Source organism: Astatotilapia calliptera, chromosome 6 (genome assembly GCF_964374335.1).
Source record: "Astatotilapia calliptera chromosome 6, fAstCal68.1, whole genome shotgun sequence".
NCBI classification, from domain to species: domain Eukaryota; kingdom Metazoa; phylum Chordata; class Actinopteri; order Cichliformes; family Cichlidae; genus Astatotilapia; species Astatotilapia calliptera.
The window spans coordinates 38,041,677-38,055,555 of record NC_137427.1 but is presented as its reverse complement, the minus strand read 5'-3'; the positions used below and the strand labels follow the sequence as shown (position 1 = coordinate 38,055,555).

The following is a 13,879-nucleotide window of genomic DNA, read 5'->3' as shown; positions in this document are numbered from 1 at the left end:
CCTGCCTCTGAAAGCCAGGTGAGCTGAGGTGGGTGGGGTTTGTTACTGTAGCTGTCAGCCGAGCAAACAGAGCAGGTACAACAGGCTATTCGTTTGTACAGAGTTCGCGAATCCACACCTTTAGCACTTACCGGCTTATGCTGGAGAGAGTACCGACACCAGGACCGACAGAAGGTTTTAACTTTTTAAGCTGGTTTAAAGTTTCTCGCCTCTGATTAATCAGGAAGACCAGGATTCTTTTTGGCCAGTTATGAAGTAAGTCTCTTTGTATATGTTGCTGAAAGTGTGTTGAATTCCTGACAATTTACAGTAGTTACTGAAGAAGTAAGCACATGCCTCATATTGTTTATGTGTTTGTGCTGAACCACATGTACCTTTTTGGTTTCCTAAGAGCTTAGAGGAGAAACATTTCTCGTATGACACCATGGTAATAAAATTATCTGCATGTCTAAGTTTCTTTAAGACAACAACTAAATGCACTGAAAATAAAATGTTTGTTCCAAAGCTCTGTAGTGTTATGTAAAAATTGTATGTTGACAGTTGTCTCATGTTTGTCCTGTTCATGTTTAATGATTAGTTAAAGATTACATATTACAACTCAGCAATGCAGATAAAAATGTTAAAGTCATACACATAATATTTTTTTTCCTAATTATCTCTTTTTTGACATTCAGCTCCAAAATGCAAGTTTAACTCAGTGAACCCTGTAACAGCATAGTGTGTGTCACATTTAAGGTAAAGAAGAAGTCTGCTGCACACAGAGACTCAGAGGGGTTCTCGCATCCATGGAGTCCAATCTGTCATGCCTGTCTTCACTTGAAGAGGACTGTTCAGATTACATTCAGCCGCACTATAAAGAATCCTATCGTCTAGCCATTTATGCCCTACTATGTGGCGGCAAAGAAGCCTATGAAGAGTTCCTTCGAGCTGAGCAGATCAACCACTTCCTTTCAGAGGAAGAGACTGTGTTCATTTTGGAAAATGCAGAGTTACCGGTTGTGGAAGATGATTCAGAGGGAAGACGCAGCACAGACGAGGTCAGACCCTCCACCTATTTCCCAATTGAGTCGGAAGAGGAGGTGCCAGACTTGGATTTGGGCTGGCCAGGGGTTGCGCTGGAGGGTGTAGAGACCAGCATTAGCCTGCTGTTTCACCCACCCAGACAGAACACACCAACAATTAAAGAGGTGGTTCGGAAGCAGATTCAGGCTGCGCAGAAGGTGAGGCCTCAGCACTGCGATATAAACAAAAGAAATGCTCCTGGGCCAGTGCCAGAAAATAACGCCTCATCTATCAGGTGGAGGAATCAACAAGGACAATAGTTTATCAATAGTACAAATTCCTAGTGAAAGGTGTAGTTTTGCGTAGGCATATAAACACCTCTGCATAGTTCTCTGCATACACAGGAGACTGCAGGGAAGGGCTAAACATACATTAACCCACACAATCAGCTGACTACACCAGTTCAAATGTTTGAAGCAGTTAACTACTATGGCAACTGAACTTTTGTTATCATGAAAATGTACACGATGGAAGTCACTCATTACTGTGCAGCTTTTTGCTTTGTGACGTGTGAGGCAGGCGAGTGGCCAGTCTGAATTCATGTAGGCTGCACTAACTTTGGCAGGTTTCAGAGAAAAAGTATTTAGCAATTCAACATTCACAGAAACATTGTTGCAGCAATGTTCTTTAAAGCTGTAGCTATCATGAAGCGGTAACAGTGATGTCAACCTGGTAGAAATTTGTATTTATGCTTAAAATGCATTTCATGACTAGAAATATTAGTAATATTATATTAGAGCAGCAAGTCACTGCAGTTTTCCATTTCCTATTTTTTCCCCAGGAACCTGCTTCATGAAGCAAATTCATCTTGTACTTCCTGTGCAGTTATCTCCTGTAGAAAGAGTAGAAAATGAGTGCTGTTGCACTGCTTTCGCAATTTGTTGCTGTATGTTTAATCTAGTCTTCACATCGCTGTCTTTTAATGAGATGATCTTGTAGGATCCCGTGGAGGTCACAAACAGACACGCTGTTTTTTGCTTTTTTACCTCACACTTCCTGGAATTTTCCTTTTTATTTAAACCTATAATATTAAACTTAAGGATTACCTTTAAGTCATTTAAAAAGTGCTTATTATAATTTAGAAATAAGTAAATATAGTAATGAGTAAAGAGAAGAGCTTTTTTCTGTGCACATGTATGCAGTGTAGGAAAAACTGCTCCAATAAAGACTGCAAACATCTGAAGATTTTACTGAATCACAGGATCTACAAAAAAAAATGATGAGATACAACAGTAAGGATACTGTTGCTTTCAAATTAGTTAAAAGATCAGTCAAATGAGATGGAAAAAGTATCACTGTGAAACATTAACATTAATTCTTGTAGTCAACATTGTAGCAAAATACCACAGTAGGATCAGATAGCTATGGCTGGATTGGTTGGCCTTAAACTGATTACAGAAAAACTAATTAAACCAACTGCAAACCAACAATTGAACAGACCACTCTTTAAAAAATAGTTTTCCTGTGATCAAGTACATGTTTAAATACTTGTTTAAATTCATATGAAAGCACTGATATATAAAATGCTGACACAAAAAATAAATCATTCTACTTGCCGTAACTGTGAAAGTGACCTTTTTTGTTCTACCACATAATAACTGGCAGAACAAATTTAGATGCTACACATTAAAGGTGAAATCTAACTAATTTCAAAATAAAAGTACCTATACATAAATATATATCATGAAATGACGTAGGCAACAGTTATGTTGAAACAGGTAAAACTTTGTCTGATATTTGATTAAAAAAAAATCTGTCTTTCCTCTTTAGCAAACCACTTGTCTAATTTACAGAATTCATAACAACAAAAAATATCACAAGCAAAGGTGCTCAGTAAATCACAATCTAAAAAGTGAGTCTGCTCACGAAGCTTTACTCATTCACGGTCACCTGACAAAGAAAGTACACTTGCTTTTAATTCTAATTCTTTGGGCTTGTTGTCTTCTTACTGTTAAACATTTGGTCATGTCAGTGAGATACAAACTATGTAGTTTCCCCTTTTGCCACAAAATCATCACCTTTCCTGCTTGACAGCTGGTATGAGGTGTCTGGTTTTCACCAAATGTGTGGTCCTGTGTATTATGTCCAAACATCTTCACTTTGGTCTTGTCTGTCCAGCGGACATTGTTCCCGAAGTCTTTTGGTTTGTTCAGATGCAACCTTGCAAACTTAAACTATGCTGCCATGTGCTTATTGGAGAGAAGAGGTTTCCTCCTGGATCCTCTCAAACATTTTGTGTTTATTTAGTCTTTTTCTAACTGTACTATTATGAAGTTTGAAGTTTCTCTGAGCATTAAACAGTCTTACTTAAATTAAATTTGCTAGGATGTGCACTACAACACTGGCGACTTTTTTCCACTTGAATACTGTTTCTGACTGTATAGTGATGAAATTCCAGTTGTTTAGAAATGCTTCATAACCCACCCAGATTGATGGGGAGCAACAGTTGTTTTTGTAAGATCATTGCTGATGTCTTTCCTCCCCGGGATTGTGTTCTCACCCCCTCAATGCGCCAAAACAGCAAACTGTTAAAACATCTGCTGTTATAGAGGTACTCACATTTGCTGATGACCTTATAGTAACAAAACCTGTTAATTATCCTCCACATTTCTATGGAAGCAAAAAGGATGTAAAACAAATTAGTCCGCATTCTTATACTTTAGATACTGCTTCTGCATTGTAGCTTAATTTTTGTTAAATAAATAATGAAACTGTGCAAAATGTCACAGATTAACCAACACGAGGTTGCATTTGCCTAATTCTAAGACCTGCTAAGGACCAGATGATTTTTTTTTTATTATGGCCCAGTACATAAACTCTAAAAATAAAAGATTTTTTTTTTCACATAACTGCATATATACAGTTGGCAGTTACTTCTCTTTGCATGCATCAGAAGTAATGACATTATTTGTGTTGCATAAAAGATTATTTCAAGTTAAGAAGGTGTTTTGCACAATGATACAGTTAATTTTGTGTGGAAAGTCATCTCTACTATACAAGTCCTGATGTTGACTACTCATACATTTTTTGACTTAATTTGTATTTTCTCAAAATTGAAAACATTTCCACGTCTAATGTGCTTCCAGCTTATTGCCATTGTAATGGATGTCTTCACTGATGGCGACATTTTCAAAGAACTCATCAATGCGACACAGAGGGGAGTGGTGGTCTACATCCTTCTGGATGATTCCCATGTCAAGAGCTTCCTCAAAATGGCACACGACATGGAGATTAATATTCAAGAGCTCAAGGTGAGAAACACGGCACCTTGAAATACAAGGTTTAAAGGGCGACAGTATCAGATGAGTATGTTTTATCACCATTATTGTACTTGTTGAGGCCATGAACTGCAAAAAATAAAAATCATCAGGAAAAAAAAATGTATTATCTTCCACTAGACCTATGTGATTATCTGGATTTCACAGTGGAGACACAACAGGCCTATTCTTATGTTTTCCACTTTTCCTGATATAAAAAGGGGCTTCTGGTAAACATGCTCTTCTGCACTTCTTGCCAAATGTAATTTTCCTGTTCCCGTGCATAGTATACACGTTAGCATTTTAAACAATGTTTATCTTGCAAAATATTTGAAAACTGTCAACTCCATTGTGTGGTGGCTTTAGTAGCACAGTGGCTGATAGTGAACAACAGCCACATACCAAACTAAGACAGGTAGAGTCATCTTAGAGCTGGGCATTTATTTAACCCTTGGCGCTCTAAGTCATAGTCAGTTCGGCAGTGAGTGTGTGTATGTGTGTGTGTGGGGGGGGATGGGTGTGTGTGTGTGTGTGAGGGGTGGGGGGTACACAGATATGTAGACATGTATGGAGACATTTGCTACTCAAAGCCATAATTGGGCCCACACATGCCTGTTGACCTGTTAAACATCATCTGACATAGTCTAACATTTGCATTCCCCCAGAGCTTCCCATGAGGCTTCACAACCTTTCTTCTGTTGGCAAAAGAGCATTTAAAATATTACGTTTGACATTTTCTCCGCACCCTGATGGAAATACAGTCATTTACCAACATTTCCCTGCTGTGTCTCTACCTGCCATTTTCACACAACTGCAGCAACCGCAGGACAGATCTGTCAGTGTGGCTGGATTTTCCTGTTAAACAGCATTAGATGATGTTTCCACAGTCTAAACAAAGAGTCATCAGCTCTGAACGCAGTGATGGCTTCACGACCTCTTTGCAGCGTGCCTAGCCATTAGCAACATCAAAAAAACAGCCTGAGGAAAACTCACACAGGTTTGATCATGTAGAGTTTGACAAAGGGTGTGCGTGCTTTCATGTGTTTGTGTAAAGGTAGTAGTAATGGAAACTGGGGGGGGGGGGGAGTGTTTCAATTAAGTTAAGATTTAGGCTGTTTGCACCTGATGACTGAAACAACCCTGAACTCATGTTTCATGCTCTCGGTTTGAGTTTTTAAATTTCATTTTTGAGTGTTGAAGGCCCTGATGTGTTGAGCAGTGAGACCTGGGAATCATTTAGTTTTTAAAAGATGTGGCACATAGTTCTTTCACACGGTAAAGAAGTTACATTCAGATAAATCAAAATGAACGAATATTAGATTTACTTGCAACATTTAATGTGGTGCCTTTGTGCACTTTTCATTTAAGTAAAGAGTTCAAATTATGTACTTCTTACTGAAATGATAATCAAAGCACTCCTTTTTTGGAAACAGGCTTGCATCATATTCCTGTTAACAAACTAGCTAATGTAAGTTGCCAAACTTGTTAGCCCAAAACAAAACTAACACAATCAATAACACAAAAGCTGAATTACTTCTATGTAATTCTTTTAGAAGGAAGTATGTCCAGCACATGCATGAATTATTTTTAAACTGGCAAAATCACATTCCTGTTTCTTGTGTAATGTCTTTGAAAAACAATGCATGTTCAAAGATTGTACTATCAACTATAAAACAGTGTTAACCTGAAAATCTCCTTGCAGTTAAGCTCGTAAGACTTGATGTTAGAATCCCTGATAATCAGCACTGGTGTCCTGTGGTCAGGAGGGAGGGGTACAACCTTTATCTGCTTTGAATGCACAGATTTGAATGTTCTGCTGGAAGCAGATGAGAACAGTTGAAGAAATATTGACAGACATCAGTCATGACTTACAGAGACTGTGCCCCGTTAACAAACCCTGGATTACAAATGACATAAAAGCAATCATCAACCAGAAAAAGGTAGCTTTTAGAGGTGGTGACAAAGAATGGCTCAAACAGATGCAACATGAGCTGAAGAAGTGACTGAACACAGCAGAAATGTAGTAGATAAAGAAGATAGAAAGGAAGCTAGAATACAGCAACATCTGTGAGGTGTGAAAAGGAATGAATACTAAAAAGAAACAAAAACAAAAAGAAAAGACAGCCACTTATGGGTGATGTGGAAAGAGCTGATGCACTCAAGCAGTTCTTTAGTCCTTCAACTTTATGGTCACACTCACTCCCACTGCTTCTCCTTCACTGTAACTCCGTCTGCTCCTGCACAAGCTCCCCCTTCTCCTTTCATTTCTAATACAGCAGCTACTTCCCCTCTCACACCTGTGCCTTCATGCTCGTCTGTCACAGACAGGGGTGAGATTGGAGTTAGGAAGACTATGATAGCCCAGATGGTGTGTGTCCAAGGCTGCTCAAGAATTGTGTTGCCCAACTGTGTCAACCTCTCCACAGGATTTTTAATCTGAGTCTACTGCCAGGACTGTGGAAAACATCCTTTATTTTTCCGGTACCAAAAATAAAACGTCTTGCTGAACTAAATGACTTTAGACCAGTGGCCCTTATAATGCACATCATGAAAACCTTGGAACAGCTGATTCTACACCAAGACAAACTTGCTTAAAACTGCAGACAGGAATCCGAACACAGGGATCTCGTAAAAACCTTCAGCCACTGGTGTCACAAAACCTACCTCATGCTGAACATCTCTGAACACTGGGGAGGCAGCAACAGAAGGATCAGTAAATTTATTCTTATTCTTATTGTTGTCAGGGTCATCAGGTAGCCACCCTTGTTCACTGGTCACTGATAGACCCACGCATGTACTTGGATGCTCATGCTTTTGAGAAACCTGGTTGCATCAGCTACATCATTTTGTTTTGGCAACTATGTCTGCATAATTGAGCCTTTTGAATTGTATATGCTGCCTCCCATAGTACCATTATCTCCACAGTGTACAGGCACTTCTGCACGGTGGACCACCAGATGATGTCTGGCCTGAGAATACTTGGAGTAATCTTTGGTGGGAAAGTGACTTTCTGCAACTTGTAGCCACAGGCAGTATCCACAGTAGCTTTCATTCTTGCAGATAAGATTTAGGGGGGAATTACTTTTCCAGATTTGGGTAGCCTTTTGTGCACTAATAAGTGAAATCATGATTTAAAAGCTGTGTTTTGTATTTCCTTTTGTCTTTGCAAAACTAAATAAATAAATAAGAAATCAGGAACAAGGAAATGTTTTGTCACTGTATCGTTTGACCTGATTAAGCCTCCTTGGCTAGTTTTGCAGCCAGTGAGGATGTCACTGGAGGTCAGCAGAGTTCCATTTGTTCTTCTTTTTACTGTATCATGATGTTTACACATTCACCAAAAAAGGAAAAGATCACTGGTTTTATCAAAGATGAAGACATAAATCCCTTTGGTATTGCATTACGATGAGCATCTGGTATAAAAACTCTGAAATTAAACACATGGAGCTTCCCACTGTTTTGATCTGTTGTGAATAAGCCAGAAGTAGGTTCTTCTATCATTGCATGATAATGCATTTTACAAATAGAGATTGCTTAATGCATTCTCAAATAAGCATTACATATATTACTTGTAGGTGAAATGAAATTGATTTATTTTTGGCCTTAATTCTCATTTTTATTTTTCCATCAGAATCTTTGTGTTCGGACGGTTCAGGGGCCAGAGTATCAGTGTCGCTCGGGGTTTAAGTTTCATGGAGGTTTGGAACAGAAGTTTATACTTGTGGACTGCAGGACAGTTATGTATGGAACATACAGGTGAGTCAGTGCTGTTCAAAAGTATTCTGTGATTAAATTGAAATAGAGGCCTGGCCTAGCTCTACTTGGCAGCTTTGCTAACTTTAAGTAAACCTTAAAGCAATTTCATGTAAACTCACTGTGCTACTCTGGTATTTTTAAAAATAAAAATTGGTGAATTAGGAAGAAAAAAATATGATTAGCTGCCTTCCTTCACCACTTAGACCGGCTTTCTTCTGGCGGGTCAAATAGCCATATTAGGAAGATTCTGTCTCACTTTTATCATATCGAGCAAGTATGTGTTTAGAGCAGTCTGCAGCCTGAGCTCGTGGCTCACGGAGATTAGTTACATTATTTGAAACTTTCACTACTGAAACAGTAAAAATAAGAGAGAAAAAAAAGTTTTAAAAAAAGACAAACCCCAGAGCAAGTTCTAAGACAAACTTAACAAATCTTCCAAGTCAGCAAAACTAGTTTATCTGTTTGAGAACACACAGAGCTGAGGTAAGAAGAACACTTAATAAATGCAGTGGCCTGTGGGCAGTTGCAGGCACCAGAAACACATAAACTTTCTGCTGAATTTGCCAAGTTCAAACATCATATGATTTAAACTTTAGTCCTATGCTCTGCTACTATAGCTTTTGTTGTGTTGGATGTGTTTCCTGGTTGGCCCTTATTTCCACTGTTATGTTTCAGTTGTGGATTAAGCACATTAAAATTTAGATAATGAAGATATGCATGACTTTATTATTAATACTGTTTAAAAATTTGTGCATCATTATGATTTGTACTGGTTCTTCAATTTCTTTTTCAGCTACACATGGACTTTTGAGAAAATCAACCTCAGTATGGTCCTGGTTGTCACAGGCCAACTGGTTTCCACTTATGATGAAGAGTTCAGAAGACTCTATGCTTGCTCCACAACTTCTTCAGTCTTGCTTAACGGGAGGCCACCTGTTCTGTACCTTAAAGATACTTTGGCTCTGGAGAGCCCAAACTCCAGCCAGCTTTCTCTTAATATGATTCACAGGAGATCCAGGGTGATGCACGTGGTGAGAAGTGTTCAGGACAACAGGTTCAACAATTCTGGCACAATGACCAGAGGCTTGAGTGTCCAGGATAGGCTCCATCAGTATGACTATACTAAAATGGGGAACCTAGTGAAAGGACACAGTTATGGAGGCGAGCTGCAAAAGGTAAACTCCATGACTCGGCTAAGGATGGGAACTAAAGACATTGGAGTCCCTGGGAGAAGTGGATCTAAACCGAGGGGAGGTGGGGAGGTGCTTCTACCAAACCGGATGTCGCACCATCACCTCCGGCACCAGACACGTTACGGTGCGGACCAGTACCTAATACCATTCAACTCAGAAACATCACTCCACCGCTGGAAGATTGATTCTTATCTTAATGAGAATGAGATGCATCCAGGTGCGTCATGTGATGCGATCTCACCTGTGACATCTCCATATAGCAGTCACACAGGCTTAAATGATTATCAGTCACAGCTCATTCACAGCAGGTCGAGAGATATTAAGTCCAGAATGGAAGAAACACGGCAAAAAAGGTTCAGTTTGCAGGACTATAACAATTTCAGGCAAAGCCACGAGTCTTTGAGGTCCATGTATCTGAATGCAGAAACATCCAAACTGATGTCTTCATTAAGAGGCCTGGATGTAAGGCAGAGTATCACAGAATCGGAGCTAGCAGCACAAGAAAGCTGCAGCCAGGAAAACAGGGAGCTCAAGAAGCGAGGTAACAAAAGAGAGCCAGTGCTCACTGATGGACATCGTTCTGCCTCTCACCATGATGTGGTTTCAGATGGAAAAACAATGCAGACATATGATTGGCGTGAGCCTCTATCCAAGACAAGATCAGCTGCTGATTTAGACCAGAAAATGAGTGATGCACCACTCAAGCCTTCTCATTTACAGTCCAGCAGTGTTAGCATTCAGCATCCGAGAGCAATGGAATCTTTGACCGAGGTCCCTGAAGAAAAAGACAGTTCCCACACTCACTTAGACCCAGCACTTAAAGTCAGACGTGAGATTTGCAAAGATGAGGAGGTTGTTCCTAAGAACTCTGTAAAATCTCCAGAAAAAGAAATTCAGGATCAAGCCACAGGAAAGCATTATAGGGTGGCCAAAAGCACAGGCTCAGGTGATTCAAGGCAAGGAAAGAAATCCATTTCTAATGAAGTTGAAACTTCTCTGGAAGTCTTCAATCCATCTACAGGACCTCAGCGGGGAGTGGAAGATAAGGGCAGTCACACAGAAAAAGGGGAAGCACAGCCAGAAGATGCAGCGCTACAGAGAAAACATTCTATGAAAATGAAAGTGCCTACATCAGATGAAAAGAAAACTTCCAAAAATGAAAATAAGTCTCTCCAAAGAAGGACCTCAGGAGTAAGCCAGCCACTGAAGGCTGCCCATTCCCTGGCACCTGATGCAGTGCACACAACAAAAAGCCAGTCACTGAGCATGCCCAGTTTGCAGAGCTCCCTTACTAGTCCATCAGAGATAGAAAAGACTAAATCTCCACTGTCAAGATTTTCTCCTCAGCGTTTGAGCAAAAAGAAGATGGCCCTTGCAGCAGAGCAAGACTCAAAGGGCACTGTGGGTGACGAAAGAGAGACTTTATATCAGAGACCAAAAGACAAAGCCTACAGTCGGTATGAGTTTTTGCTTAGCAACGAAAATCTACGTCTGGATAAGTCAAAGAAGAAGGCAAATTCATATTCGTCAGACAAAGAGAGAATCTCTTCTTTGCAAAGGCGCGAGTCTGCCCGTTCAGTGAATCAGACACAGAGCAGCACTGATAACAAACTGGAGCGATTCATGCAGCGAGTTGGAAATCTAATAAACAAGAACAAGTAGCGAAGGCACAGAAGAAGGCCAACATGGTCAGAAATGAAGGCAAAGTTTAAGCATATTACATGTTTTGTTTATGCAGCTGTTTTCCATGCCTAGACAAACGGTTTCTTTACACCGCAGCAGTATGCTCCACATTTTTTTTTTAAATCGCCACTGATGCCAGTAACAAGGCTTGATAAATCGGTATTTGCAGTTAAAGTCTGAGATGGATCTTACTGGGGAGGAGGAGTTAAGGCAACCAGGGAGAATCTGACAGTAGCACTTCAGGACATTCAGCAATGTTTGATTCAGTAAGCTAAATTATAATGATACGGTATGTCTTATGCAAAATATGTTTATTCTTTTAGTTTACCTAAAGGATCAGACTGATGAGAGCATCTTTTATGCTATGACAACACCAACACCTCTGTTGTTGTTCAGTATTGTTGTGAAATATCTACGTTTAAAAAAACCCACACCAGTAAGGCCCACTGTTATAACCTGTACCTGAGGTTTTCTAAACAAACATACACTGGTTTACTCTAATACAGTAATGCATACATTCATCTGCCACTGAATATATTTCTTCTTGTTTCAGAAACAGTACTGAAACAAAGGGTGGATGTAGCTCAGGAGGCAGAGCAGGTCATCCACTAGCTGAAAGGGTGGTGGTTTGAGCCGTGTGTCAAAGTATCCTTAGGCAAAATACTCACCCCTAAGTTGCTCTACGATGGATTCACGGGAGGATGAATGTGTGTGAATTACAGTAGAAAAAAGTGCTTGTGTGAATGAGACGTGTTGTATAAAAGCACTTTGAGATCTTCAGTAGTGTAAAAAAGTGCTATATAAGAACCAGTTCATTCTCTGAAAATGTTCAGAGCTGCTGGAAATTACTGAAAAGTGTTCAATTAATAAACATATTTGGTTTTTTTGCTTCTTATATAGGCAGCACGGTGGTTAGCACTGTTGCAGCACAGCAAGAAGGTCCTGAGTTCAATTCCAACATCAGACCGGGGTCTTTCCGTGTGGAGTTTGCATGTTCTCCCCGTGTTTGCGTGGGTTCCCTCCGGGTACTCTAGTTTCCTCCCACCGTCTAAAGACATGCAACTTGTGGGGATAGGTTAACTGGATAATCCAAATTGCCACTAGGTGTGACTGTGAGTGCGAATGGTTGTCTGTCTCTGTGTGTTGGCCCTGCGACAGACTGGCGACCTGTCCAGGATGTACCCCGCCTCTCGCCCTATGACAGCTGGGATAGGCTCCAGCGCCCCCCGCGACCCTGAAAAAGGATAAGCGGAAGTGAATGGATGGATACTTCTTATATAGACAAAAGTCTTGAATCTATGTGTTTTCAGTCCCATTGTTACAGGTGTATAAAATCAAACACACTGTCATACAGTCTGCCTTCACAAACAACATGTCTGTGAACTGTATCCCCTCCTAGATATTCTGCGATGAACTGTAAGTGTTATTATGGCAAAGTGGAAGTCATTGTCAGCCATACCCACAGCGCTAATGTTCTGCTGACTCTCTACTCTACAGTTGATTAACATCAGTACTAAAACTGCATGCCAGGAGCTCTATGGTGTGGGTTTCTATTGATAACCAGCTCCTGTAGGTGTAATGTGTAGATAGCTCACTAGCTACTTTTGTCCATATGGTGTATGAAGACTGAAATTGTGGAGCAAAGCGTTGGTGGATTTGGTGGTTTTTTTGTGCAATGTGTCACAAAAAAACACCAAAAATATGTCATATGCCTTATCATTTAATGTATCATATAATGTATCATTCATGAAGCATATTGATATATAATTTTTTTTTAAATATGGACGATGCTGTACATTTTCTCAGTGTATTTTGATGAATTTAGCAACTATGTTCCAAATATGAAAGCATTCACACTGGACTTCTATCAGATATTTTATCATAAAGTGTCTGTGAACACTAAACTGCTTTCTAAGTCTCTGTGGAAGATATCTGCTGCATAGTCATCAGTGTTACTCTTCTTCACATCAGTTCTACAAAGCTTTTTAGGTTAAGCAGAGACACAGTTACATGCCTACTTTATAAGCTCCCTCTACAGATCACCATCTTGGTGTTGTTCTTTATAACGTGTTAGGTTTTTGCTTCCTGCTTTATTTTGTGAGCTGCTTGTTCCTTATGCTTTGCTTTTACTTTTGCTTCCTTGCCTCATCTTCTGCTGTCTCTGTGCGTCCTTTGTCAGTGTGCCTATTCGCTTCAACCCCAGTGATAGTAGCTCTAGTGTATTTGTTTAGGTTTCAGCAGTTTATAGTTTTCAGTGTTTCCCTTCTGGATTTATGATTTACCTTTTGTATTATTGCAAAAAACAATAAACAGTTCACTTCAAATTCACCGCTGTCTACCTGAGAGTCTACATTTTGGTCCTGTGCACAACATTCAGCCTGCATATCTTACATGCCATGAAATAAGACCATAACTGTAGCTATGGGTAGCTATGTTTGATGATAATGATGATGTCATAACTTTGCAAGACAATAATGAGTGGTGGCTTTTATTAAGTCAAAGATTTAGCTGAGCAGCTGATTCACACTGAGGCCACAGAAAAAATAAGAATATCAAATTGCAGCCAAGCTAGGGACCCCAAGACGGTAACATGCTTATTACACACCAGAAAACTAAATTGTTGCAATTTTCTCAACTGCTTGGGCTGCACTCCTAAATAATAGCTGAATTTGTCAAAATAATCTGAAATTCTTCATTACTTTTTGGTTCTTCTGCACAAAATAAAGCATTTCTAATTCTTGTTTTGCAAATGTTTTAGCACAGATGGGCAAAGGACTCTGCTTGCTGCACATGTCTTTGTCATTAAAACACATTATCAGTTAAATAGTTTAATTCTCTAAAATATACTTTAATTTCATGTGTAATATTTGTCACATGTCAAAGAAAATCTTTAGAAATTCAAAATCTCTCTAATCTTTCTATGCACAA

General features: G+C 39.6%; 1 protein-coding gene across 1 annotated transcript; it reads left to right on the top strand.

Annotated features, from left to right (window-relative positions):
* Positions 1–118: 118 nt before the first annotated feature.
* LOC113024671 (uncharacterized) lies at positions 119–11,073 on the top strand. The gene is made up of 5 exons (XM_026171927.2): positions 119–255; positions 736–1,220; positions 4,149–4,313; positions 7,951–8,075; positions 8,869–11,073. Exons 2-5 carry the CDS (start codon positions 786–788, stop codon positions 10,928–10,930), a joined length of 2,787 nt encoding a protein of 928 aa, XP_026027712.2. The 5' UTR covers positions 119–255; positions 736–785; the 3' UTR covers positions 10,931–11,073.
* The last annotated feature ends 2,806 nt before the right edge of the window (positions 11,074–13,879 follow it).

Excerpts from the sequence above, each read along its gene's own strand:
- LOC113024671 (XM_026171927.2), top strand. The coding sequence starts at position 786 with ATGGAGTCCAATCTGTCATGCCTGTCTTCACTTGAAGAGGACTGTTCA. Across the intron at positions 1,221-4,148 it reads AGATTCAGGCTGCGCAGAAG|CTTATTGCCATTGTAATGGA; the intron begins GTGAGGCCTCAG and ends ATGTGCTTCCAG. Across the intron at positions 8,076-8,868 it reads GTTATGTATGGAACATACAG|CTACACATGGACTTTTGAGA; the intron begins GTGAGTCAGTGC and ends TTTCTTTTTCAG.